At 35.1% G+C, this 26,161-nt stretch overlaps 6 protein-coding genes across 13 annotated transcripts; 3 read left to right on the forward strand and 3 right to left on the reverse strand.

Annotated features, from left to right (window-relative positions):
- Positions 1 to 34: 34 nt before the first annotated feature.
- On the reverse strand, positions 35 to 1,505 carry LOC129575914 (uncharacterized). Its single transcript, XM_055460151.1, has 3 exons — positions 1,490 to 1,505; positions 168 to 1,181; positions 35 to 96 (listed from the first exon to the last, which is right to left on the reverse strand). The coding sequence occupies exons 1-3, from the start codon at positions 1,503 to 1,505 to the stop codon at positions 35 to 37; spliced, it is 1,092 nt and encodes a 363-aa protein (XP_055316126.1).
- Positions 1,506 to 2,187: 682 nt separating this feature from the next.
- Positions 2,188 to 5,854, reverse strand: LOC129575886 (endoribonuclease Dcr-1-like). The gene is made up of 6 exons (XM_055460063.1): positions 5,613 to 5,854; positions 5,118 to 5,473; positions 3,985 to 4,596; positions 3,716 to 3,838; positions 3,244 to 3,347; positions 2,188 to 2,468 (listed from the first exon to the last, which is right to left on the reverse strand). Exons 1-6 carry the CDS (start codon positions 5,629 to 5,631, stop codon positions 2,228 to 2,230), a joined length of 1,455 nt encoding a protein of 484 aa, XP_055316038.1. The 5' UTR covers positions 5,632 to 5,854; the 3' UTR covers positions 2,188 to 2,227.
- A 6-nt stretch (positions 5,855 to 5,860) lies between these two features.
- On the forward strand, positions 5,861 to 10,234 carry LOC129575887 (regulator of microtubule dynamics protein 1-like). Of its 5 annotated transcripts, none has more exons than XM_055460065.1 (5): positions 5,861 to 6,071; positions 8,397 to 8,570; positions 8,696 to 8,899; positions 9,194 to 9,525; positions 10,082 to 10,234. In XM_055460065.1, exons 1-5 carry the CDS (start codon positions 5,949 to 5,951, stop codon positions 10,137 to 10,139), a joined length of 891 nt encoding a protein of 296 aa, XP_055316040.1. In that variant the 5' UTR covers positions 5,861 to 5,948; the 3' UTR covers positions 10,140 to 10,234. The 5 variants fall into 5 exon arrangements, with proteins under 5 accessions (XP_055316040.1, XP_055316039.1, XP_055316043.1 ...); XM_055460064.1 differs by lacking the exon at positions 5,861 to 6,071 and adding an exon at positions 7,514 to 7,802; XM_055460068.1 differs by lacking the exon at positions 5,861 to 6,071 and adding an exon at positions 7,644 to 7,777.
- Positions 10,235 to 11,534: 1,300 nt separating this feature from the next.
- LOC129575888 (regulator of microtubule dynamics protein 1-like) lies at positions 11,535 to 13,539 on the forward strand. 3 transcript variants are annotated; one of them, XM_055460071.1, is made up of 5 exons: positions 11,535 to 11,556; positions 11,774 to 11,947; positions 12,071 to 12,274; positions 12,562 to 12,893; positions 13,334 to 13,539. In XM_055460071.1, exons 2-5 carry the CDS (start codon positions 11,846 to 11,848, stop codon positions 13,389 to 13,391), a joined length of 696 nt encoding a protein of 231 aa, XP_055316046.1. In that variant the 5' UTR covers positions 11,535 to 11,556; positions 11,774 to 11,845; the 3' UTR covers positions 13,392 to 13,539. The 3 variants fall into 3 exon arrangements, with proteins under 3 accessions (XP_055316046.1, XP_055316045.1, XP_055316047.1); XM_055460070.1 differs by having other exon boundaries at positions 11,544 to 11,552; XM_055460072.1 differs by lacking the exon at positions 11,535 to 11,556 and adding an exon at positions 11,646 to 11,667.
- Positions 13,540 to 13,711: 172 nt separating this feature from the next.
- On the forward strand, positions 13,712 to 15,682 carry LOC129575885 (uncharacterized). The gene is made up of 2 exons (XM_055460062.1): positions 13,712 to 14,894; positions 14,967 to 15,682. Exons 1-2 carry the CDS (start codon positions 13,815 to 13,817, stop codon positions 15,666 to 15,668), a joined length of 1,782 nt encoding a protein of 593 aa, XP_055316037.1. The 5' UTR covers positions 13,712 to 13,814; the 3' UTR covers positions 15,669 to 15,682.
- Positions 15,683 to 16,147: 465 nt separating this feature from the next.
- LOC129575884 (N-acetylgalactosaminyltransferase 6-like) lies at positions 16,148 to 25,389 on the reverse strand. 2 transcript variants are annotated; one of them, XM_055460061.1, is made up of 8 exons: positions 24,995 to 25,389; positions 19,797 to 20,221; positions 19,514 to 19,550; positions 19,102 to 19,420; positions 18,615 to 18,881; positions 18,112 to 18,254; positions 17,370 to 17,852; positions 16,148 to 17,277 (listed from the first exon to the last, which is right to left on the reverse strand). In XM_055460061.1, the coding sequence occupies exons 1-8, from the start codon at positions 25,001 to 25,003 to the stop codon at positions 17,110 to 17,112; spliced, it is 1,851 nt and encodes a 616-aa protein (XP_055316036.1). In that variant the 5' UTR covers positions 25,004 to 25,389; the 3' UTR covers positions 16,148 to 17,109. The 2 variants fall into 2 exon arrangements, with proteins under 2 accessions (XP_055316036.1, XP_055316035.1); XM_055460060.1 differs by having other exon boundaries at positions 24,586 to 25,370.
- Between the last annotated feature and the right edge of the window lie 772 nt (positions 25,390 to 26,161).

A 26,161-nucleotide genomic window follows, 5' to 3' on the forward strand; every position in this document is an offset into this window, starting at 1 on the left:
CCTGTAGTTCGATGCCATGCTTTTTTTACCAGATTTAAAAATCGGTATTATTCTCGCGTTTTTCAAAATGTTTGGCACAATTCCCGCTTGCAATGACTTGTTGAACAGTTGTGTCAATGGTTTTGTTAATGAATGCGCACAGTTTTTTAGCAATTTTGGCGAAATACTGTCGGGTCCAGCTCCTTTGTTCACATTGATCGAAAGCAGTGCCTTCAATACATCAGCCTCGTTCAGTTCGATGTCAAACGCATTATCACCGCATTCACTTAGCAAGTTATCCAAATCAATGTCATCACTCGGTATGTATTGGCTTTCGAAGAAATTCGCAAATAACTCCGCTTTCGATGCGTCACTAATTGCTGTTTGGTTGTTGTATTCAACAATCGACGGAATCTCACTGCGTTTGCGTCTGTCGTTCACAAATCTCCAAAAATGTTTCGGGTTTGATTTAATGTCCGATTGTATGCGGCTGATGTATGTCTGAAACAGCTGACCCTGTAACGCTACGAAGGAATCAGTGATAGCCATGTAATCGGCGAAATCGTTTGTGATTTTTGAGCGCCCGTGTGCCTTTCTTTTTCGGTTATTCAAGTTTTTCAACTGTTTATTGTACCACGGTGGATCTGTGCTCTTTTCAACGGTGACTTTTGGAACGAATTTGTCCATTGCTTCATACACAACATTCTCAAACATCCGAAACGAATTCTCAATGTCGTCCTGCTGCTCAATTTCCGTTGAAATATCTCTCCCAACAAAGAATTCATTCATCGCCACAAAATCAGCCGCTTCATACTTGTAAAACTCAGTTACGTCATTCAATTCACTCTCATTTTCATCAATTGTGATTTCAACTTCGATCGCTTTGTGCCACACATCGGTTTCTATCAACGGTGTCAACGACTCCGAAAGCGATAAATCATAGAATCTGTTTGTGAATACGAGATCCAAAACATTTCCGGCAGCATTTTCGAGATTGCACATTTGATGGAAACCGCAACCGAGCATTGTATCAATGACAGCTACGCCACCTTCCGTTGTCACATTCATTGGCAGGTAGTAATCACCGTCGTCCGCCTTAATCCGCTTGATTCCCGACTGATTAAAATCACCACACACAATTACCGTGTCATTATCATCATATTTAATTTTCGTCACTGTCTCGGCAAATTCTAAAAATTTCTCTGTTTCATGCACAGAACGAATGTAAACAGCAAAAATGTAAATATTGCACTTCGTCAGCTTTACTTTAACACAAACATAATTCAAGTCTGCTATTTTCCGTTAAAATTATCTTTTCACTGTGAAATTTTGAGTCTATCGCTACTAAAACTCCACCTCCGTCACTTCTTTCACTGGTCAAAACTGTACGATCACCGCGATACACATTGTATTTTTTACTAAAATGCTCTATGTTTGTAATGCTCTCTGTGAGCCAAGTCTCCAAAAATGCTATTATGTGAAATGGGCACGATTCTGTCGCTAAACGTACTTTCATCGCAAGACATGTCATATGAAGTAAAATAGATCCTCTCTATGTAAGTAAATGCAGTAAGCAAGCGTGCATTTTTTAGAACCTTTTTTTTTGTTTTCTTGAGCAACACGAAGAAAATGTATATTGAACGGTCACTTCAACCGTATCTAATATCGTTTAATGATTTCAACTGACGTCCATCTTTATCAAAGTAAAAAGTTTGACAACTGTTCAACAAATCGATGGCTAAGTTCTTGTTGTGAAATAACAGTCAAAACAAAAAGTGTAACATAACCATAAATCTCTTTTCTCAGAGTAGTTCTGTATTTTTGAATTGGAATATTTTTTCAACTTCCAATTGCTCGTGAGTATGTTCGCCAAAAAAGAAGTTTTATCGCTGCTATGGTGCAGTTTGAAATGTCAAAATTAAGCGGTGAAAATGGACTGAGTGTGGTGCGATATTTCGTTTGGTGTGTTATTGAAAAAACGTCGAAAGTTGAACGTTCAACATTGGCATTAGCATGAAGTAGACCCATTCTCATTTTATGGTCCTGAACAAATTCTTCAAATACCTTTCAAATCTAACATGATAATTTCGAATTTTTTGCTTTATAAAAATCTGTACAACTTTTAGTCAAAATATTCTTGGAAAAAGTGAACAATTCAGTTCACGAAACTGCAGAAAAAAAGTTGAAATGAAATAAAACCTTTTTACATTTGGATTTTTATACTATTTTAATATTTATTTTCATCAGTTTATTCTACTTTATTGTATTTGATTCCAATTTGTTGCTTATTTTTGAAGTGTTGATACAACTCGTTATGTGTGACTGGTATAAAGACGTTTGATTGTTTTTTAAGTTGAATCACAGCTGTTTTGGCCGCACCCCATTTGGCCAGTTGAGGATCCCTGGACACGGCGTTGAAGCGTTTGTTTTGGTACTTTGGCAGAGTGACAGTTACTTGAACTTTTCCCGGTCCCATTGTGATTGGTTTGCTGAAAATTTAAATTGTTTTAATTTTGTTTTTGTATTAATTTTTTGTTTGATTTTAACTCATTTTTTTGCAACCAGTAGACAAACAAATAAATAATTCGAAAGAAAATGTTGAATGTTTGGTAGAAAATGAGTAATTGATCGTTTTCAAAACGTTTTCTATACCAAATAAGTGTTCTTATGATGTTCGTTTATTTGAAAAGGGATTTTTCGTTAGCATCGCTTACATGCTCTGCAAAACTAAATATTTGTTGAAAATTCAAACTATGAACTAACACTTTGTCCAAACAAAAACAAATTGATCTCCACTTTCCTACTTTTCAGAAAATTCCCATTTTTGACTAACTGGAAAATTATTCAAATTAAATGTTTCGCTTTGATCTAAGCGCTTTTCTTTTCAACGGTCATCGCATCAAATCTGTCGTCTCAATAGTTGACGACTACGTCATTCAAGACATTCCAAAGTAAATTGTGCGAAACAGTGGCAACAATTTCTTTCCGAGGTGATTTTTGGTACACCATACCATTTTATCGTTGAAGATTTGATGAGAAAATTCTGAATAATAGAAATTTCAATTTGAAATAGCACTGAAAAATCTTGTTCAAAATGTGGAATATTGGTAGAGTCGTGAAATGAATCCTTTTTGTTCAAAATTTCAATTTCAAGTTGAAGCTTCCAACAAATATTTATATTTTTTTGCGATTGACGGCAATTGGCGGTAAATTTCTTATTCATTGTAATTTCTAATTTCTTCAATTTATTTAGTGTAGGTGTACCTGAATGTAGCCGTTGGATCCAATTGTTCTAGTTCAACATATGCTGTTTTGGGCTTTGTTCCGCAAATCACCTTCAAGTCCCACTGCATCAAGTTTAAAAGTGTCTGTGGAAATTAAGAAGGGTTTTAAGTGGATTCTCTATTTTCTAATGAATGGGAATAAAATGAATGTATTCTAAATGATCGTCATTGTCTTTGAAAAACGAAGAGAAAAATAGAATTCAATTTAGAGTTTTGAAGAAAAAGACATATTTCAGTTTAGATTAAAACTAGATGAAAAACAAGATTCATTGTTGTGCTCTATTCAAAGGACATTTGAGAATTTTTTTTTAAATTCAAATGGGTTGTTATCATCCATTTTCGTCGTAAATCGCATGAAAAAAATGTCCATGATTCATAAAATATTGTATCGAATCTTGAATATTCAAAACCTATGCACTCTACCTCTCCCATAGAGCTCAAGCTCAACTTACATTTGATACAACATTTATATCCATATTTGAGTCAAAATAAACAGCAGCGATGAGTGCCTCAAAGCTGCCTGGAATTATGGGTGGCACCTCAAATATGAAATTTTTTCTGTCGAGAAAATGTAACTGCAATGAAAAATTTAAAAATTAAATTCACAAATTTGGATGCAGAATGAAAGAGAAAAAAACAACAACACAGAAGGAGAAGAAGAAGAAGAAAAAAAAGACCACTATACATCAGGATCATAAGAGAAAAAGCCACAAAAACTTACATCATTCACCGGTTTGAATCGATTTGCTCGCAGAAAAGCAACAAAACTGTTGATGTTGTTGCGTATCTCCGGGTGGGTATATCTCAAAAATTTGTGAAATTCATTTCGAACGGAAACCGTGGCAAAACAACTGTTTGAATACAGCAACTGGCAGGCATTTTCCAAATCGGTTGCGTCAAGGAATTGCAATTGACGGAAGAGATGTCGAGTAATGGCATAGTTTGTGATGGCATCGCCAACAAAATCTAATCCAACATAGTTTGGCGTTAATTCATTCGTCGTAAATGATTCATGACTAACTGATTGCAATAAATACGCTTTGTCCTGGAATTTATATTGAAGTTTCTTCTCAATTGCATCATATCCATCAAGAATTTCATTCAATCTGCGCTGTGTTTCGACACTGTTCTCAACGAGTAACGGCGATTTTGGCTGTGGCCAACAATATGTTCCAGTGTCAGAAATCAGCGGTACACCCAACCAATCGATGAAAGCCAGAGCATTTTGCATGCCATACGTTTGCAAATACCATCCAATCAACGAATAATTTATCCCTCTCACCCTTTCGACTATGAAGTCATCACTGCTTTGGGGTGTGTTTTTGTATAAACTCTGAAAATGATAAGTTTTTTTTATTAGAAATGAAGGTAATCCATGAGTTTTTCGGTGAAGACTTGAATTTTTATAATCAATTGAAATCTTTAAAAAAAAAAATTATTTTTTTCATTGAACTTTGAACTATTCCGGAAAAAAATAACGATTTTAGAATTTAAAATTTAGTGAAATTTTGTCATTTTTCTTCAAGAAATATCTTTTATCGTCATTCAACCATAAATCTCATATGTGAGCCAATAATATCATTCTTGAGTAGAAAAAACTATTAGTTTTGAGAAAAAAATGATTGAAAAATGAAGATTTGCGAGTAAAAATTGAACATTTTTAGTAGAAAACTGGCTATTTTCTCAAAAAAGAAACAGAAATCTACTTTAAAAGTGGGAAATTTTCGTTCAGCGAGAAGAGTTTTGAGCGTAAAGTCCCAAATACCTATGAACAGAAGACACTTTCCCTCTTTTAAAACAAAAATTCTCCTTATCATCTCTTAAAAACTCTAATTTTCCTACAAAAATCCATACCCAAATTTCTTGATGTGCATTTTGCTTCCATTTGCCTAGCGATCTGCTGATGCTTTCTGTTAAAAATTGTCCGGTCGATGGTAATTTAATGTGACTGGATTCATTGGGCTGCGGATCAATCAAATCCAACTTAGTCGCTACTTCTTGGCACATTTCATGCAATCGTTTTTTGTCACTCCGTTCATGGTTATCGGCCGTTGTGTACACCTTCAATCGAATGGCAAATCGGCAAAATTCCTCACCCAAGATCTGATTACGTCGTGGGCACGATCGTTTTGTTTGTCGTAAGAATTTCCCAATTGAAGTGTTATCATCCAAAGGCAGCTTCAACTTTGGCAACCTCGACGTTAAATAACCTGCAAAAAAAAAAAATCGCAATTAAAATCTACCACAAATGAACCGGCAACGAATGAAATGGTTTCAAATCACTTGGAAAACAATCCAAATGCTTAAAGTAACAATTGGCCACAAAGGAACCAATTTATATTCACTCACTTCGTCGAATCATCAACATGATTTATATCAACAGCTCAGAACAAAAACAATGAATCAAAAACTTTGCATCGATTTGAATGCCATTCTGTAGCATGCTTGTTTGTTTGCCGACTGTCAATGCTGTCACGTAGTTTACAGCAATTAGACGGTAGATGTCGCGGCTCCTTTGGATAGCTAACATTTATTTACTTGTTTTTTTTACATGTGTGACAACGTCAACCATAACAACTAACAACACAAATTGTCACGTACATCCAAAGCAATAGAGGAGCTCATTACACGGAGCTCAGTTTAGTCGGGGCATTTCAATCGGAATCAATCCTTATTTTATTATCAATGAACAGACCATTGCATTGGCGAAGCACTTACGCTATTTTAACACACAATTTTCGACGTTCATTCCAATCACCCGAACATTGGCTCAAGTGCACTTCACGTTTATTATTCGCTCAATTGCAGGTATGCGTTTTTAGCACTACATAGAATATAGGCTATTGTTTTGGACCGAAAATTAATTCTTCTTTCTATCCAAAGTTCTAATTTGAAATAAAGCAATTACAAAAAATTTCATATTATTTTAATTCTCAATGTGAAATAATGTACAATTTCCACCTTAGATTTTAACATCTTCAGAGTCCGAATCGAACATACTTGATATTAATTCTAATAATTTTCATAAAATAAAGAAATGTATGCTTCGATTGAAACTTTATTCAATGTAGTGCTTCGATGAATAATTTGATGGGAACATCAAATTAATTTAAACACTAAATTTTAAATAACATGAAGAACAGCAGAGAGGAGCGAAGCGACGATCTGCGGTCTGGTTTGTTCCTACTTTGAATCAAGAGTTTTGTGGTGTTTATTTGTTTGGAAGTTTTTTTTTTCTCATTCGAAATGGTGATGGTTGCGATCCGTGTCATGATATGACTTGATAACAGAGTGCAGAAGAACGAATCGAATCGTTGAGTGCATAAAAATGGATCAAAGTATTTTCGAGTGCATGAGAATGGTTTCAAAATTTTGTATGTAAATAAACACACGAACCCGGCTATTGTATGTAGGCGCAATTGTCACACACAGACATTTGGGTCGTGTGTGACATACACTGTATGTCTCTGTGTTTGCTTTTTGTTTTTAATCAACCGAAAGTCCAATGTACGATTAAATACATAGCGAAAAATATAGCTAAGACTTTGACCGGTCCAGCCTTAGGCCGATAGGTGATCGGCAACTAAAAAGTGATTGCAACTCGTATATTTATAGTTTGACATTTATGTGATTGATACAAATGCCGTAAATAACGCAACACATGCAGGGAAAAAATGACTTTTTTCACATTTTTCAAAGGGCAATCGAATTTTTCAATACCAACAGAGTCTCCAAGACTCAAATAAACATTGTGTTGTTTATTCTTTCACCACCAAACTGTGAATTTTTGTCAAAACCTTAATTTTTCACACGAAAAATGCTCAGAAATCAAAATTAATCCGCTTCCGTTATTATAATTCCATGAAATCGAATTCTTTTTCTTGAAAAAACCAGAATCTTTTTGATTCGCCCAAGAATTGTTGGAATACATCCATTTTCCCTTTGTTTGCGCACGTTCGGACACGTAAACAATGCGCCGTTCTGTGCCCCGATCCAAAACTGTATTAATTTGTCTATATTTCGTTGCCGTTGTCATTGAACTAGAGAACAGCTGTTGGAACTGTACAGTTCGGTCGTTGATTGGACTTTAGGCTCACATTCAGTCGACTGTGTGTATTTTCGGTGTTGAAAATCATCTCTCTCGCTTTAATAAATTTATAAATAACTCAGCGACGCACGTCACCAGTTGATCGGCTGGTACACAGCACATTTCACCATTTGCTACTTCGGTCATACATTCGTTCATGCAAATCAAAGCAAACTGTGGCTCGTGTGTACGATTTACCAGTTACAACGTGTGTGCGAAGCGGTCGAATTCTTGCGAGGTGAATTGTCGTCTTAGTTCGCGCCTTATGTACACACGTTCTAACTGGTAAGTTGTACTCACACTATACTCGCATCAACGAATATATGACCGAAGTAGCAACTGGTAAAATGTGCTGTGTACCAGCCAAAATTCTGATTACGAGCATCGCTGAGAAACAGGAATTGCTGTTTGTACCGTGTGGCCATAGGTCAGTCTATCAAATATACCGTTTTGTACGTTATGAAATTAGTTGTTTTGATTGAAATTCTATTCACTTGAGATAACGACATATGTTAGTTTAATAACACACTCAGAAAATTAGAAAACAAACAAATCCGAATGATACTCGAGGAAATCAGTGATAATTTAAGGGTTTTCATCGAAAATTCATTATAATTTGAAGTTTTGATGCGGATAATGATGATTTTTTTTGTCTTTTTTTGAGTGAAAAAATCACGCAGCGATGAACATTCCGTTTTTTTTTATGAGAAAAACAAAATTCAATGGGAAAAAAAACACACAAAGAAATTTTTCATATTGAGCTATTGAGCTCAAAGTTCCATATGGAAAGACGAAAAATTGATCGGAATTCCGAAAGTTTCGTATCAAAAGAAGAAAAAATTCAGAAATAAATCGAAAAAAATTTAATCGCTCGTTTTGCCGGGATCGAAATTCAAATCACATTTAAATTGCAATTCAATTCCATGGAAAACATTGAATTTGTTTTTATTCAAATGTAAAAATTCCTAAACTAGAATTTATGTTGATTCAATTCGTTGAGTTTCCTGCTCTTTTCTTCTCTCTCAATTTTTTTTCTCCATTTTTAGAATTGTCGTAAGTTTCCGTGTCGCCGTGAAATTGGTTGGACATTGACATTGATTGGATCGTCAAAGGTGAAAATGGCTGAAGAAACGGATTTGCAACATTTGCTTCAAAATGCGGATCAATTATTCGATGAAAATCAATATCAAGAGGCGATTGATCTGTTGAAAAAATTCCCGGTAAGAAAAAACCGTCTTATTTTCATCTCTTTGAATGGAGAATCCTTCATCACTTATTCATTTGATGAATTTTTCAACACAAAAATTCGATTTTCATAAAATATTATAATCAAATTCGGTTTCAGAATCAATCGGATGCAAATATTCTGTGGCGTGAAGCGCGCGCCTTATTTAAGTTGTCGGGAACAAACAAAGCGAAGAAAGAGGAAAGCATTCGTGAGGGCTATGAATTGATACAAAAAGCATTGGAATTGGACGAAAACAATTACGCTTGCCATAAATGGATGGCCGTTTTGCTGGATGCTAAGAGTGAATTGGATGGGATAAAGGTAAATGGATCAAAAGGTTACTTTGATGAAGATTTTTTTAAATTGATGACAAAACAACCAATTATTCAGGGAACCAAATTAATTGCATCTGAGTGGCCACGGTTAAGTAACGTGAATCATTTTCTATGATCTCATCATTGGCGTGGGCATGGCTATGACGTTAGAATTCACAATGTTGTTGAAGAGACAAATCAGATGCAAAGAATTTCATCCGGAATATTCTTCATATCAAAAATTTTCCCCCCTTAAAAATTGAACATTTTTTAAAATTCCAAATTCTTGTGGTTATCCAAGGTGCGCGTTGGTCAATTGGCAAATGTGAAGAAGCATATGCAAAAGGCCGTTGATTTAAATTCGGAAGACCCGACCAACTGGCATTTGCTTGGTAATTTCGCATTCGGTTTGGCTGATATGCCATGGTATCAGCGAAAAATTGTGTCAGCCATTTTCGCAACGCCGCCGACTGGTACATACGAAGAGGCGCTGGACTATTTCCTCAAAGCCGAGGAAAAGAAAGCCAATTTCTATTCAATGAACCTCCTCTTCATCGGAAAGTGCTATTACAATATGAAGAACAACGAAAAGGCCAAAGAATTCATCACCAGAGCAGCTAACGTTCAAGTTGTGTAAGTTTATCGTGATTTTTATCGCAATTCTTTCCGTCTCTTTGTGGCTTTTTAATTTTATTTGTTTTATTTCGGTTTTTATTGCTTTTTTTACTCTTTTTCCGACGATTTTCAATATGATTTTCATGTCAATTTTTTTCGAAATTTTCAATTCAAGTGAAATAATCACTTTTCTTTTGTCCTTCTTATTTTGCCCTATTCTATCCAATGACTTGCAACGCATTTTTCTCCTTTCTGGCTTTTCAACACTCAGGCGAAAAAGTGTTTCAATGATTTTTTTTTTCTTCACAAAATGAGTCGATACGTTGTCACGCATATATTATGCGGTTTATGATGTGTTTTTCTACAAAAATAGAATATTTTCATAGATTGGACCAATTTCCAAGCATGTTTTCTATTCGTTCACACATTTTGGTATTAAAATGCATTCTAAGAATTTTTTGTGTTAAAAATACAATTCAATTCTTTGTATACAAAACATTGAAGATTTCTTTTTCTTAATTTTTTTCTTTTTCAATTTGTTCGTATTAATAATTGTTTTGTTTTTTTCTTTCAGGAACGAGGATGACAAGAAATGCAAGGAAGAAGCGACTGCTCTATTAAAAAAATTGTAATCACATGTATTTTTTTAACGAATGGAATGGTTCGGTATATTTTTCTAATAATGTCATTGAATAAAGCGTGTGTGGGTGTTTTAACGGATAAACAAGTGGATGGTTTTATTACAAAGAAGAGGAGTTTTCATTTTTGTTCGCTTTAATTTACTTTTATTACAAATTAAAATGGTTTTATGAATTTAGAAGTAAATTTTGCCATCGTATTATTCGAACCAAACACAACTTACTGCTGCGTTGCCATGGTAATATCAAATCAATAAATTGTCTTTCAAACCGGGTTTGGAATCGCAATGGAGAGGAAATCAAAAACAAAGGCCAAACAAAAACAAAATTAAAATCCAAAACCAAATCGTTCACCTAAAAATCAACCATTTTCTGATCAAATCATTCGTATTTACATGAATCACGATAGTAATTTGATAACAGAGTGAACAAGTATGATTTCAAGATTTTGTGTGTAGGTCCCTAGATATAAACACAACACCCTGCAGTATTGTATATAGGCGAAGGTTTCACATACATAGACATTTCAGTCGTGCGTGTGTTTTTATGTTGGTTTGTGTTTTTAATCAACAAAAAATTCAATGTGCGATTGAGTACATAGAGAAAAAAGGCCGACACTTTGACCGGTCCAGGCATGGGCCGAGAGGAGTTCTTGAAACTTACTGATTAAAATACTCGAAACTCATTCATCTACTGAAAATTTTGTGATTGACACAATTGCCACAAAATAATATGACACATTGAATGAATGAAAAAAATTTCACTTTTTATGAAGAACAATCGAATACTAGTACAATCAAATATTTGATAATAAAAGTTTTGAAGACTCAAACGCAACTTTAGTTAGAAACGGATTTTCTGCACGAAAAACAAAGGATCAAAAAATTGAAATTTCAATAGGAAAATCGACTAAATTTTTCCTCTGAATGTCTATAAAAGACAGATCTTTATTGGTAGGGATAATTTACCAGATCTTCCCAATTTTTATCAAGCGTTCATCAAATGAACGAAGAATAAAACGAATTTTGAGCGTTTAGCTCGAAAATAATCCGAATTGAATTTTTCAGTGATCTCCTGTCAATGTTATTCACATTCATTGAAAAAAAAAGCTTTTTTTAACGTTTAAGTTTCTCAAGACAATCGGCAAATCATCCAGAAGTTTGCTATTAAAACCAAATAAGCTAATTATCCATATGGTGAGTAATTTTTCAAAACGTTTAAGTTCACTTTTGAACGTATCCAGAGATGATACATCGTCACTTCATTACTTTATTTGGTTGTTTAATTTGTGTGTCAATAATCATCCCTACCGCTTTAATAAATCCCAAATTTGTTCATTTTGAATCATATAAATTCAACATTGTTCGTACCGTATAGCCATTACTGACTCAACTTCCAGAAGTAAATGTAAGTAAGTGTAATAGAGGGGGAAAATAAGAGAACCGTTTAAAAACTTGAATGAAAAATTCATTCCGTTCGAAATTCAAATAGATTGGAAAACGTTGAATTTCTTTATTCAAATGTAAAAAGTTCTGAAGTAGAATTTTAATCATTGTTAATCATTTATTTGCTCTTTTTCTCTCTCTCTCTCTCTCTCTCTCTCTCTCAATCTTTTTCCACATATTTAGAACTTTCGTAAGTTTCCGTGTCGCTGTGAAATTCGTTGGTCACTGACATCAAGTGGAATATCAAAATTGAAAATGGCTGAAGAAATGGATTTGCAACATTTGCTCCAAAATGCGGATCACTTATTCGATGAAAATCAATATCAAGAGGCGATTGATCTGTTGAAAACATTCCCGGTAAGGAAAAACCGTCTTATTTTCATCTCTTTGAAAGAGAATTCACCATGAATTATTTATTGATGAATTTTTAAACACAAATATTCGATTTCCATAAAATGTTATAATCAAATTCGATTTCAGAATCAATCGGATGCAAATATTCCGTGGCGTGAAGCGCGCGCCTTATACAAGTTGTCGAAACAAAATAAAGCGAAGAGACAGGAACTCATTCGTGAGGGCTTCGAATTGATTCAAAAAGCATTGGAATTGGACGAGAACAATTACGAATGCCATAAATGGATGGCCGTTTTGCTGGATGCTAAGAGTGAATTGGATGGGGTAAAGGTAATATATCAAAGGCCATTTCGATAACGATTTCTGTAATCGGCTTCTGGGAACTATTGTTATTATCTGAGTAACCGCTTTTCAATGAATTTCAACGTCATCTCTCACGCGGCCTTGATTATAATCAATCAGTCGGATGATTCATGCTGAATCACTTGAAATACGAAACAGTACTAAAACGGCTCAAGTGCAATGAATTTTGTTTTAATTATAAATAATTAACTCCCATTCCAACCAAAACAAAAATTGAACTTGTTTTCAATTCAAATTTCTTGTGTTTATTCAAGGAGCGCATTACTCAATTGAAAAATGTGAAGAAGCATATGCAAAAGGCCCTTGAAATGAACTCGGAAGATCCATCGAATTGGTATTTGCTGGGTATGTTTTCATTTAGTTTGGCTGATATGCCATGGGTTCACCGAAAAATTATGTCGACCATTTTTTCAACGGCACCAACTGGCACCTACGAAGAGTCACTGGACTATTTCCTCAAAGCCGAGGAAAAGAAAGCCAATTTCTATTCAATGAACCTCCTTTTCATCGGAAAGTGCTATTACAATCTGAAGAACAACGAAAAGGCCAAGGAATTCCTCGACAGAGCCGCTAACGTCCAAGTTTTGTAAGTTTATCACGATTTTTATCGCAGTTTCCGTCTCTTATTTGTGGCTTTTTTTGTTTTGTTTTTGGTTTTTTTCATTGCTTTTTACCGATATTTTCTATGTCTTTTCATACATTTCTTTCTTTATGATCTTTCTGTGTGTTTCAACGCTTTTTTCTTCTTAAAATATGCTTTTCTTCTCAATGTGCGTTTTCACGCACACATTATAGAATTTTTGATCATTTTTTTTTCTACAAAAATAGGCATTTTCATTAAATTCAATAAATTTTCAAGAATTTTGTATATTCACCCACATATTGTGGCATCAAAATGCATTCTTAGACGTTTTTATGTGAAAAACAATTGAATTCATTGTATAAAAAAATATCAAGATTTCATTTTTCATATGAACAAATTTGGGGAAACCATTGAGGTGCTAATTGTTTTGTCTTTTCTTTCAGGAACGAGGATGACAAGAAATGCAAGGAGGAAGCGACCACTCTATTGAAAAAGTTATAATCATTCCCGAATATTTTGCTTAAATCAGTGTTCATTCGATACATTTCACTCATTGCACAATAATTGTTGGAATGTATCCATTGGATATTGGATATGATCCAATCATTCAAAATGAGAAAATAGAATAAAAAAACAAATGTTTGCCGATGTTGAAGATTGAATTTTTTAAGAATTTTCTTTGGATATATATTTTGATTTATATTTAATTGTCTTTGCGTCTTTGGATATTTTCGAATGAATCGTTTGCCATCGTAAACCAAAACCCAACTCGCATCTGCTTCATTACCGTTACGTTGCCATGGCAGCATCAAATCAACAAATTTTTCATCAAACCGGGTTTGAAATGGAAATCGAGTGAAAATAAAAGAACAAAGTCCAAACCGAACCAAAATTAAAGTCCAAACCAAAATTGTTCGCATCAAGATGAGTCAAGGGAATCCAATAAGTCGAACCGGTTTGTTGGTCAGTCCGCGAAAAGTGCGAAAATCACGAACAAAATCCCGTTATCTTTTAGATTTGAATTTGACGCAATGTGCGAAATCGATTCAATATTCCCTGCGACCATTTGCCGGTCTATTCAATCCGTATTCGCAAAACTGTTCAATTTTGTGCAATCATCCAGGTCCGAATGAGATAAAAAATGTGGTGAAACAGGTGAAAGAGCGTGAAGGTAAAGGTAACATGAGTCCAAGTCATGAGAATTGTATGTATACGTGTAGCGATGATGTGAGCTGTGAATTGGTCAACATCACATCAAGTGTTGATCCGCAAAAACTGCCCGAGGATTATTTCCACTATGCCGATTCTGATTCACGTCCACTAACCCCGACCCCAACCATAATCAGCAATCGAACGCGTGTCAGTCAAAATTCGTATTTATTTCATCGACGGCGATGTCACACTCCCGACCCAGTCAACACGTGTGCCAACGAACGTAAACAACTGGTGTTGGATTTACGCCGAAGTCACAGTCAGGAGACAATCTATTGTAATGCATCGTCGGAGATATCAATCACAGCCGATTCGGTGGCTTTGACCTCAAAAACATTGGTGAAAATTCCCGATCCACCGAAAAATATGCGTCTTTGCGAACAAGAAGCACGCAGAAAATCGGCCGAACGAAAAGCGTTGCAAATACCGATAGAAGAGCCGGTACCAAGTAACGTGGTGTGCATAAATGACCGTGCCGATGTCGAAGAGGAGGTGGATGGCACTCGACGACGCGGCAAGAAGAAGAAAAAACAAAAGGACGGGAATACGTTCCGAATGAATCAAGAGCCCGAAACTCAAATCATGACCATTGGCCCAGATTCACCGAATGCCAGCGCACGTCCATCAATGGCCAATAAAGAGGCCATGGCCAAAGGATCGACACACGATTCAACGGCTGAACGGAGCCGCGACAGCCAGTATCTTCGTTCTAATTTTATCACCGAAGACGCACTGAAAATTCTACGCCGTGGACTTGATGTTGACATTGTCGAAAGTGCATTTGAGAAATTCGTAAGCGAAATTCATTTCTATTTTCTTTTCAATTTTTTTTTTCAAGTTTTAAATTCATTTTCCCACCTCAAGATGAACACCGCTTTAAAAGAGGCGCTTCAAACGATACCCAAGGATCAGTTTAACACGTGCAGTGCTGCGTTGCAAGAGTTCAAACAATCGTTTGGCGTAGAAAGTGGCGTGAACAATGACAAATGGCTGATAATGCCGCGTAAATTTCTACGATCAGCCGCTCGATTCAGTCTGCCCGTTAATACGCAAAAGTTGGCCACGTTGACCGTGTTCGAGTATTTGAGTCAATACGTTTGGATTTCGAATCATCGAAAGCATCTGTATCGGTTCGTTTTCAATAAGTATGTGTGCGATGTGACTGATGACCAGGATATTGACAATGACAATGACAATGACAATGAAGATGAAGATGAACACGAACTCGAACGCGATACACCGAGCCGAGCCACGGAAAAATCAATTCAGGCTTATGTATTCAAAGAATGTGTTATGCCATTCAATGAACTAACCAATGGTTTTACAAATGTTCTCGGATATTGCGGCCCAGTCGAGCAAATGGCAGGCAAAATTGAACAAATCATTAAGTTGACCAATGTCAATGAAAACGATCATCCATTTGTCAACTTTCGCAGCTGGTGCGGATTAGTCGCTTTTGCCGAACGTTTCTTGAATAACTTACCCTTTGATGAGGATCCATGCGATGAGGTAAGTTTGCGAGATTCTAGACACGAGATGCTAGAGGTTGTAGTTCAAAGCGGCTAAATTGGCTGAATAAGTATTGCAAAAATGAGGAGTAAATGAATAGTATAAGCCGAAGTGAAACTCTAACTGAGTCAGATTCAAAGGTGAAGTTAACGCCATCAACTTGACGGCAAATCTGAAGCGAATGCTAAAGCTCAGGCCACAATCTAAATCAATCTAAATTAAATCTGACCATGGCGAACTCGTGTTGGGTGTATACTCTAAATTCGCCTTCGAATGTTGAAAAATTTCATCCCCAACACTATCGATGCATTTTTCTCCCCTTAAAACTCAATTAGGCATATAGGTTATATCCCACGAAAGTTGCGCCTGGTCCCATAGATTTCATCGGCACATAGTGCTGGCCTCCTTTGGCAAAACAATCCATTCAATGCAAAAAATAGAAAAGAAAATCATAGAAAAAATATGACAATTTAAAAAAAAAATCAAAAAAAAAATTATATTGAAAAAAATGATTCAATGAAAACAACCTCCAAATCTCCAATTTAAATAATGTATATTTTGAAAACAATTCAATCATTTTTTTCCCATCAAATTACATTGTCTAATAATTAAAACCAAAAAATTTCATTTTCAGGTGGAAATCGCTGACTTTGAAACACTTGAGCGAAAATTTAACTATGTCACACCGTCTTCGGATCTCAAACGGATTCTGATGATCATAAAATACAATCAAAAGGAATGAAATTTAAAAAAATCGAATTTCTTTGTTCATTGTTTAATAAACATCACAATAATAATAACCTAACAGATACACAATCTTAAACGTAATGCGTATTCTCGATAAAAATTCTCGTTGCATTGCGGAACAAAATGAGCTTAGAACAAAATACATAATGATATCAATACATGAAGATATGTTTCGGATTAAAAGTCGAACAAAAGTCCAAGTAGCAACACCCGGTCGAGTGACACTTGTATACAGGACTCTTTGAAATTAGGATAAGTTGTTCTCTTACATTTAAATTCGTTGATTTATTGACTAACTGACTAGCGAATGTTATGTTCACTGCTGGCGTCTGTACATTGATCGATGCGTTTTTTTTCGGTTTTGTTCATTTCTACTTAAAATATCAATACTTCATCGTGATCAATATATGGAAGAAAAAAATATAAGTGGTTGTTGATTTGCATAAAAATCGGGTATCGAAAAATAATTAAATTCTCATATCTACATTAGTAATGATATTAGCCATGGCTTGAGAGAAATTCCATCTGATTGTAGCTGTTTTGGAGAATGCACTTAGATGAACATCCTTTGTTCGAAAACAAATGGTTCGAAGGTTGTTAGTTTTGTGTTTTTCTAATGCTTCTCTCAATAATCTACTTCATTTCACGGATGGGGATAAGTTACCCAGGGTAACCTACAAGATTATACCTTAAAAATCTTAAGTTAAGATCGGTAGCCATCAGAAAAATGTCAAATAAATTAAAATTATTTCTATCTTTTCGCCCCAATTTTATCGAATTGCTGCAGTGCCGTTGTGTTCACATAGCCAAAATTCCACATCATATTTGGATTGGCCGCATCGCATGCATTTGCAAAGACTTTGGAGGTTTTTGGATCAAAGTCCAAGCAACGGTCGTTGTGTTGCACCCATTTTTTATCCTGAAGGAACAAAATTTCGAAAGAAAATTAGAATTTTTTTTTAAAATTGTAAAAAGAAAAGAATTTTTCTGACGATTGCGAATCGTTCTTACCATGATATATTTCCAGAATTGGTTGCCTTGTTGGCCATGACAATCGTAGAAAACGATGGGTGCATTTTTATATGAAACCGAAAGGTCCCAGCATTTGGTGGTGCCATGCACACGAATGTCCTTGTGCCACGATAAAACGAAGAATTGATTGAGCTGGGGTCGTTTGTGGTTTTCGGCACATGAATACACGCCAATTTCCTGGCCAATGCCATGATTCAGCGTGTCAATGCACTGATTTGGATGTGAAACACTTCGAATTGTGCCCGATGCAAAATCGGGAGGCTCAACCGGTGGATACTTTTTCGGTAAATCAAATGCAATCTCTTCCATAAACCATTTGAACGATTTGCACTGCAATTTCTCACGAATCGCCATCTGCTTTGTCAAATCACCCGCATCAATGCTTGCATATCGCTCCGGATCACGTTCATATAAATAGTTTTTGTATTCGTCCATCCACACTTCAGCCACACGCTTGTAATTCTGTGAGAAATAATGAAAGAATTTAAAGAAAAATTTGAAAAAAGAACCGATAATTTAACCAAGATATTGAACAAATCATGAAAAAATAATGAAAAAAAAATATTCCTTCGAAAACGGAGAATTGAGAAAAAAAAGGAAAAGGTTCGAGTGACATTTAAAGTAGAAGATGATCTTAGGAATGAGATTGAAAAATAGATGGTAGATGAATGAGGCAAGGCAAATGTCGCCACATTTGAATGGATTTTTCGACGAATATTACCTTATGCAGGAAGTCAACTTTTCTTCCATTTGGCTGAGGCACACCGCCTCCTCTGTAGATGTGCCCGACGCGAGAACATGGCGCATCGTACATCTCGCCCCCACATTGCCAAATTTTGAAGCTCAATTCGTATTGTTCGCCACCTGAAAATCAAACCAAAAGGCAATTAAGTAAGCACTTTGGACTAATATTGAATAGCAACAAACAGAAAAATTATTTATTTCAAACAGATATTGTATAAATTACAATTTAAAAAAAAACCGACAATAAAAACAAAAACCACTAGAGTGGTCTTGTTTGACCTTCGTTTGTGATTTGTAAAGAAGAAGTATTGGAAATTTTGATTGAGGCAAATAATTGAAAAGAAAAATTGCAAAGAAAATTGAACAAAATTTATGAAATTCATTCATATCAAAATGGTCAATAAAAGTCCAACGTAAGTGATAAAACGAAAATCAGTAGTGATGACAGTGATCAAAGTCTCATTTCGAAAGAAATCTTACCCCAAATATCCAGTCCATCATCGTAGCCGCCCAATTCCCAGAAAAACTTGGCACTGATAGCAAATAGACCACCGGCCATAACCGGACTCCTGAACGGTCGAGTTGGGTGTGCCAAATCATCCGGTAGCAGAGGTAATCGTTTGTAGAAAAATTGCCAATCGAATGCACCTCTGGCCCCTTCATCTTGTGCTCGATATTCAAAAGTGTCGTATGAAATGACATCGATAAACGGACACACGCACACTTTGTAATTTTTCGCTATGGGCTCTGTGGCAATTAAACAAGAATTATTGATAAATTAAGTATTCAACGGTACGGCTCTAAGACTTAAATTCTTCTGGAGAATTGTGTATGATTTATAACAATGTTTTTTGAATATATTCATCATTAATGATAGTATGGGTTATATCATTTCACCAAAAAAAAAACTGAGCAAAAAATCTCTACATTGCAACCAGAAAAAATTAAAACATTGTCCAAAACTCACCTAACAACGGTGGCAACCAATTGGTATTGGCTTCAGTGTGTGAATCCAAAAAGATAAGAACATCACCGGTTGCAATTTTTGCACCGGCCAATCGTGCCACAATCAAACCGGACCGTTCTTTCAGCCGCACAATTTTCACTTTTGGCAAATACTTCGCCACATATTGATCAAGTTTGGTTTTAAGAAATTTCTTATTGCTCGCATCGTCTACTAAAATAATCTCAACAATTAAGTCGGACGGTGAACGATTCAAAGTACTGTAAACAGTGCGAAGAAGTGTACTCCAGTGCTCGTTAAAGAAGGGAACCACGACGCTAACCTATTTTACGAAGTGGAAGAAAGAACGAGCAAATTAAAATTAACACACACAAAACAAGTAAGCAAAGTTGTCCAACTGTTCAAACTGACTCACCGTAGGTAGTTCGCTCAAATACTTAAGTTTTGCACAGCTGTGGAAAAAAACACAAAGAAAATTGATTAGAAAATGAAAGGTTTGAAGAGAAAAAAAATTAATCGTTTGAGAAAGAGAGAGAAAGAAAACAAATCATTACCAAATTAAAATGAAAATAACAACAATTTTGGGAATGTTCGTCTGATTTTTTTCAATTGTTCTCTCTCTACAAAAAAAATCTTCTCGCAAGATGAAAAGAAAAAAACCGATTCCAATAGAAAAAAAACCTCTATGCATGACTTACTCTTTGTGTCGTATATCTTTCACCGATCGGTTGAGTGCAATTTTATCGCTGAGCAGTGCGTTGAAACCATTTTGATCGAATAATCGTTTGCGTTCGTCTTCCATATCGGTTGGCAAAAATGCGGGTGCACCATGTTCGCCGATCCCATTTCTCGATAGTTCAGCTTGAATGAATTTATAGTCGTGCCAATCGATTTTGACGTGTTTAGCGTTTTTATCGGTGCCCATAAAGAATGCACCTTGCCGCGGATGAAATGGTGCTGCTGCACGCTGTGCACTGGCCACCGGACCCCGTTCATCATCGCGACTGTACCGATGATGTGTCGAAAAGAATGTTTTATACAGAAACACCGTCAACACCACCATCAATACACACAACAGTGTGAATTTGAACAGGCTCGTCAAATTGCGGCGCATTGCTGTCGTCTGAAAAATACGATCACAAATGAAATACAGTCACTCGATTCGGACACGCAACCAGAATAAAACATTCAACTACGGAAATCACCACGTCGTTGCTGATTTTTTTTTTGACATTTTGTCAGTTGTCATACGAGTCAACGAAACAAAAATCAAAAGCGGATACTGATTAGATAAAGTGGGCCTTTGTTTCTTTATTTCTGGCTAGTAATACCTAACAAATGATCTGTTTTAAACCGTCAAATGGTCTGTGTTCAACCGTCTCAGTCAATCTCCATGCGTTTAATACACATTTTAAACTCAATTTTTTATAAAAAATTCATTGTTCCATTTCCAGTTCAGTCTATTTTCTCAGCGGACATTTTTATTGCCTCTTTTCTATTTCCACAACCGATAAATGTGTTCAAACCATTGAACCGACACAGTCAAATTCCCATTTACTTTCTTTAAATTAGCTAAATGTTTGTATTGTTTGGTTTTCTTCACAGAATTGTCTTATTTTTCACAATAGATCTTTTTACAATCCAAATGGAACAGTGTCATTGGAATGAACATTCGTTTTTATCGTGATAACCCAAACAAATTTGTTCAAATTTGCCACTAAAATCGATATACAACTTGTGTTCATAACAAATAAAGACAAAATAAAGAAAAATACGGGAAAATAAGAACAACTGCAAATAATGCCGCCTAATAATATTCAATAAACTAAATTATTCCATCAATATTTACTCAATAACCCAAGAGAAACGGCCAATATATTTATACGCTGTCTATCCGCCGAAAATACACTACAATATATATTCACGCTTATTGGACGCCGAATTGAATATATATTCTAGTGTATATTCGGTGTATTCTTCAGCGTGAAACATATTGAATCAATGAATGCATTCATGGCCATCAGAGGGCGTCTGAATATGTTTCAATATGTTTCACGCTGAAGAATACACCGAATATACACTAGAATATATATATTCAATTGGGCGTTCAATAAGCGTGAATATATATTGTAGTGTATTTTCGGCGAATAGACAGCGTATAAACATATTGGCCGTTTCTCTTGGGAAGAATATTGATAGTTTTTTTTTTCTCTTTAAACAGATTTGGTACATTTTTTTTCTTCTAAACATTTGGTGTTTTGTTCTCTTTTTAGTGTTATTTTAAATCAGCTGTTCTCAGCTACACCACACAAATGTTTTTAATTAATCACTCGTTTTTAATCGATTATCATAACGATGCAAAACGATCAAAATTCGTATGCAAAACGGTTTTAAATTAACCGAGATTTTTGGAAGCTATACCTTTTTGAACAGTGGTCCGATTATGAGGTTTTTCTCTCATTCGTTGAATAAGACCACTTTTTTTTCTTTTCCTTCGAACACCACTTTTTTATTCATTCAATTTTGGTTTTTTTCTTCCAATTTAATTTTTGTTACTAATGCCACTACATCAATTCGATGGAAACTGATGAAAAAGAAATGGCGAAGGCGATAAAACTTAATTCGTGGTATTGACGTCGAATCGTGACGTATCATAAAACAATGAGTAACGCGATTAATCACGATTTTTACTGCATTTGAGCAAACATTATGTTTCGATAAAACAGTTAATGGCAGATAGAGTGTGGATATATGCTGTGTATAAAAACTCAGCAAACTAGGATTGGGTAGTACCCAATGGCTATATTTTGTTATTACCCTGTAACTTGCTAATCATGCAAATTTATATGAGCAAGTGCATTTAAGACCAAACAAAAATTCATGGAAAGTATTTGATTGAGTGCACTTAATCACATGTGATAAATTCATTTTTCCCCATGAATTTGCACAGTTAGCAAACAATTAGATTCAAAATATGCCCAATCCTAGGTTGGGTATATTGCTCAGCTAGCTTGTTCAGTTTCTATGCTCAGCATATATCCTCAGCTATCTACCATTGACTGCGATATAATTGCGTATTTCGATGAAATAGTAAAGAATGTCATAAAAACAACTCTAGTTTGATTAAAGAAATTTCTGATAAAATCCAAAAACACTTTTTTTCTGTTGAAAACTTCGCCGAAGACAGAAAGTTTTTCCCCCCATCTGTTTTAGGAAAAGCAGATTCTTTTTTTCATTTCATGCAATTAATTTTAACCACAAAGAACAGGAAGAATTTAATGAAAGAAAAAACATGTGCAAATATTTTAACAAAGTAGCCAGTCGATTGATATATTTATCTCCCGATATTGTCTAACCGAAACAGATTATCTTGACCAGAACAAACAACTGTAGTTAAGGTTCAGTTAAAATAGCCAGATATTTTTCAGCCAAAACACTCGAAATTAGTCGTTTAGACGAAGAGTATAGCTTGAAACGCTCCCATACAAACATTCAAGCAACTTGGCCAGTTTATTGGGTTTGCCACTACATAAGACAGATACTGCTAGAATGTACATGGAAAAGAATTACGAATAATGAGTGAAATTGGTCTGACACAAATGAACGATAATCTTAAAGGAATTAACGTAATAGTCGAATGATAATTATCAGTAAGTTGAAAATTGTTACATCGTGTATAAACCATCATTACTAATGATTAAAACGAATTTTCAATGAAGATTTGCCGAATTCCCAATAAGGAAAATTGAAAACCAAACCGAATTAAAATTCAAGTAATAATGGCCAGATTTATTTATTGCTTTTAATGTCTACTAATCTCTTATTAGTGAATAATAAATTGAGATTCAAATTTGTCTCTCTTATTTTTGAACCGAACAAAAATCTTTCCAATGATTTTTTCCTATTCAAAAAAAATCACCATTTAAACAGGAGCCTACTAATATTTCTTATTCACTCTTTCAATGTCAATTACATTTTGTAATTTTTGTTCTATTTTGGTTCGTGGACAAAAGTAGCATTTATCGCTATCGTTCCATATATGGCAAGTGCACGTCTTAATTTTACGCTCTGGTGGATTGCATCGACATCGGCTGTCAAACGAGTCATATGCGTTGTGCACACTGCGTACGCCATCAGTTTTGAGCAAAAAGATTTTTTTTCTTTGAAAATCGTAAACATTCCGTATCGAGTGTATAGATTTTGAAAGTTATAAAATACATTTAAGTGGCAGGTTCTGTACACGATATCTGGTTATGGATGAAAAGAATGTTGGTCACTGTAACCATTTGATGCCACTGAAAATTTTGTTCACTTTATAATCCATCCATTTGATTATATCTTTATCAATAAGCTGCAATTTTGTATGAACCGGTTTTTAATGAGATTCGTTTTGGACCTTTTTTTTAAACAAAATTTTGAAAGAATAAACAAAAACTTCACTACTCATAGTCGTACTTCGACTTAAAAGCCATTAAAATGCATTTCATTCTACGTGTTTTATTCGATCCACACACTTTTATATCTTTCCGAGTTTCGTTACATTCTTGAGAAGATTCTTTGCTTGATGTTTTTTTCGTTGCGATTTTTCGCTATAGAGTATAGCCTCTAGTATTGAACTCAAATGCCTTGGGTCAAGGCTCTCTAATAAAAATCCAAATTCAATATTCTTCACTCACAAAAATCAACCTGAAATTTCATTAAGATCAATTTTCTTCACTGATTCGAGACTGCGGCTTCTGCACTTAAACATTCAGCTAAAGAATATTAACAAAAAAATTGATGCCAATGGTTAAATTGCACAATTTTTATTGCAACTGTGAGAGTCAATGACTTCATTCCCATTAATCGGCTTTATTCCACAATAATGCAACCAAATTTTCGACTTTTTTCTTTAAATTGTTGAATTTCCGAGAATTGTCTTCTTCGTTTCCAAAAATTGCGTAAACAAAAAACAAACCATATCGATGATTTCACACTGTTTTTCCCATTCGCAAACTCATTTACAACTAATTTGCCATTCACAAGATTTTTTCTGCTTTTGGGCAATGAACCAAACAATGTGTTTATCTTGATTTTGTAGTTAAAAAAAAAAATTGTGAAAAAAAAAGTCTTCCCGAAACCGAGACAATATCATGCTGATCGCATTGGTATGCACGAATGCCAGATGAAATTCAGTAGATAAACTTGATTATAAATTCATACCGATTATGATCTGGCTGGTGACCTTTCAAAATTTCGACACACACGGAACCAAATAAAAAGAAGTTATGAATTGAAAATATGAAACGAAGTGGCCAACGTTTCGACCGATTCTGCTTGAAAATACGATTGGTTTCCCCGAGGCGGCGAAGAGAAAATGAAAATTGCCCGAAAGTCTTTGGGCAATTTAAGTTAATGACACTGGCACCTTAATGTATTGGATGGTTAATGTATTTCTAATAGTTTCCAAGCAACATGTAATTGCTTCGAAATTGGTCAAACACTTACACTTTTCACACAGCCAACAAGTGGATTCAATTTGACATACATTGTTCAATAGCAATCCACCGCACAAAAAATAAATCCAAACAAACTGCTTTCAAAACAAACGCGCTTCTTCGGTTCGAAGAGCAATTATTGAGAGAATTTTTTTTATTCGGATGAAGATTCACCCAATACTTTCGAATTTGTGTGAGTGTGTTGAACGATTGTGTGTGATTGGGAATGATTTTTGTCGATCGATGCGATCGGTCTGTCATCGGTGAAATGATAAAATGAATGACATAGATTGGATAAACTCGTTCAAAAACCAGTTTCGATGCGGTCAATCTGCCACTCTGTGCTCAGAACACTCAATATTTCCGCATTTTAACACTGCACCCATTGCGCCCGGTTCTAAACACACACTCATATTTACCTTTCGCATGGAATTCCGATTAATTCCCAAATCAACACTGATCTATTTTTTTCGGCCTTCTTCACTCGATGCACTCAATAGAAACGCTTTTCTTTTTGCATTTTCACTGACCAATTTTCTGAGACAATTTTTGAGGCGACTTTTTTACGGGATTTTCTGGACGAGAAAAACCATCATTGCAATGATTAATCGATGGACATTGACATTTTGTCGATTTCTTTATTAACACCACCGATTTTTCATTCGCTCGAATTCATCGCTAAAATGCCGGTTAATTAACAAATACTCATTTCACACACACGACCGTCGTTCAATTTCAACATTCTTTCAACCACTTCTCAAGCAGCTCTTATCATTTTGGGTGACAGTTTGAATTGGTGCGGACAGTGCTCTCTGAGGAAAACCAATCCACTTAACGATGTGTCAAAGTGATTCTCGTTTTCGATGTGCAACTAATTTAACAGATGGCGCAATACTAAGTTATGAGCTCGTTGCGTTCCAAATATGAATTACCTTAAAAAGCCACTTTTAAGAGTTTTTGGCTGAGAAGAATCCTCTTATTTTCGAGGGAAAATAACTTTGGACCAAGATATGTACCCTGAAAAGTGTATATTTGAGGATTTTCCGATGAAAAGTCGATTTTTTGAGAGTTGAAGTCGAACCAACCGAATATGAGGCCAGAAATATGTGAAAACATTACTCGATTTGATCATGTAGGCACTCTAAATGTTTGTAACGGATCACACTTGAAGTTTAAAGGCAGCAAAGGCAGAAATTGTTTGCTCAGTGAGGTAATATCAGTGTTATACTGAAGCTCATTGGCGTAATTTTCTCATTTTGCTTAAAATAAACGCATTTTTTGTCACCAAAATCACATGAATCTTATAAAATAAAAGCGGAAATCAATTTTACGATAAAAATTAAGTGGAAATAGCTCCTCAGACGTTTCAAATTTAAAAAAAACGTACTTATTTAGCTATATATAGCGTAAAATGGCGACTTTTTGGCTATTTTCGAGTATATTTGAGCCACTCAAGCCACCAAATCAGTATTTTACGTACAATTAATGATCATATTTGGATTTTTCGTCAGAAATTAGACTAAGTAGAGTCATTTTTAGCCATGCATTTGAGATTTTTTGGGCTCCGGAGGTGAGTATTGGCGAAA

This window comes from Sitodiplosis mosellana, unplaced genomic scaffold (genome assembly GCF_009176505.1).
Source record: "Sitodiplosis mosellana isolate CC-2019 unplaced genomic scaffold, AAFC_SMos_1.0 Smas_scaffold_6170, whole genome shotgun sequence".
Classification (NCBI taxonomy): domain Eukaryota; kingdom Metazoa; phylum Arthropoda; class Insecta; order Diptera; family Cecidomyiidae; genus Sitodiplosis; species Sitodiplosis mosellana.

What these genes read in the sequence shown, in the direction of transcription:
- LOC129575914 (XM_055460151.1), bottom strand. An exon ending in CAAAGGAGCTGGACCCGACA is followed by an intron (nt 97 to 167) that starts GTATTTCGCCAA and finishes CTGTTCAACAAG; the next exon opens with TCATTGCAAGCGGGAATTGT.
- LOC129575886 (XM_055460063.1), bottom strand. An exon ending in ATATAAATGTTGTATCAAAT is followed by an intron (nt 3,348 to 3,715) that starts GTAAGTTGAGCT and finishes TAATTTCCACAG; the next exon opens with ACACTTTTAAACTTGATGCA. An exon ending in GATCCAACGGCTACATTCAG is followed by an intron (nt 2,469 to 3,243) that starts GTACACCTACAC and finishes TTAAATTTTCAG; the next exon opens with CAAACCAATCACAATGGGAC.
- LOC129575887 (XM_055460064.1), top strand. Translation starts at nt 7,674, where the DNA reads ATGACCGAAGTAGCAACTGGTAAAATGTGCTGTGTACCAGCCAAAATT. An exon ending in GTGAATTGGATGGGATAAAG is followed by an intron (nt 8,900 to 9,193) that starts GTAAATGGATCA and finishes TGGTTATCCAAG; the next exon opens with GTGCGCGTTGGTCAATTGGC. An exon ending in GCAGCTAACGTTCAAGTTGT is followed by an intron (nt 9,526 to 10,081) that starts GTAAGTTTATCG and finishes TTTTTCTTTCAG; the next exon opens with GAACGAGGATGACAAGAAAT.
- LOC129575888 (XM_055460071.1), top strand. Translation starts at nt 11,846, where the DNA reads ATGGCTGAAGAAATGGATTTGCAACATTTGCTCCAAAATGCGGATCAC. An exon ending in ATCTGTTGAAAACATTCCCG is followed by an intron (nt 11,948 to 12,070) that starts GTAAGGAAAAAC and finishes ATTCGATTTCAG; the next exon opens with AATCAATCGGATGCAAATAT. An exon ending in GTGAATTGGATGGGGTAAAG is followed by an intron (nt 12,275 to 12,561) that starts GTAATATATCAA and finishes TGTTTATTCAAG; the next exon opens with GAGCGCATTACTCAATTGAA.
- LOC129575885 (XM_055460062.1), top strand. Translation starts at nt 13,815, where the DNA reads ATGAGTCAAGGGAATCCAATAAGTCGAACCGGTTTGTTGGTCAGTCCG. An exon ending in AAAGTGCATTTGAGAAATTC is followed by an intron (nt 14,895 to 14,966) that starts GTAAGCGAAATT and finishes TCCCACCTCAAG; the next exon opens with ATGAACACCGCTTTAAAAGA.
- LOC129575884 (XM_055460060.1), bottom strand. Translation starts at nt 24,627, where the DNA reads ATGTATGTCAAATTGAATCCACTTGTTGGCTGTGTGAAAAGT. An exon ending in TGATGGACTGGATATTTGGG is followed by an intron (nt 18,255 to 18,614) that starts GTAAGATTTCTT and finishes TTTGATTTTCAG; the next exon opens with GTGGCGAACAATACGAATTG. An exon ending in AATTCTGGAAATATATCATG is followed by an intron (nt 17,278 to 17,369) that starts GTAAGAACGATT and finishes TTGTTCCTTCAG; the next exon opens with GATAAAAAATGGGTGCAACA.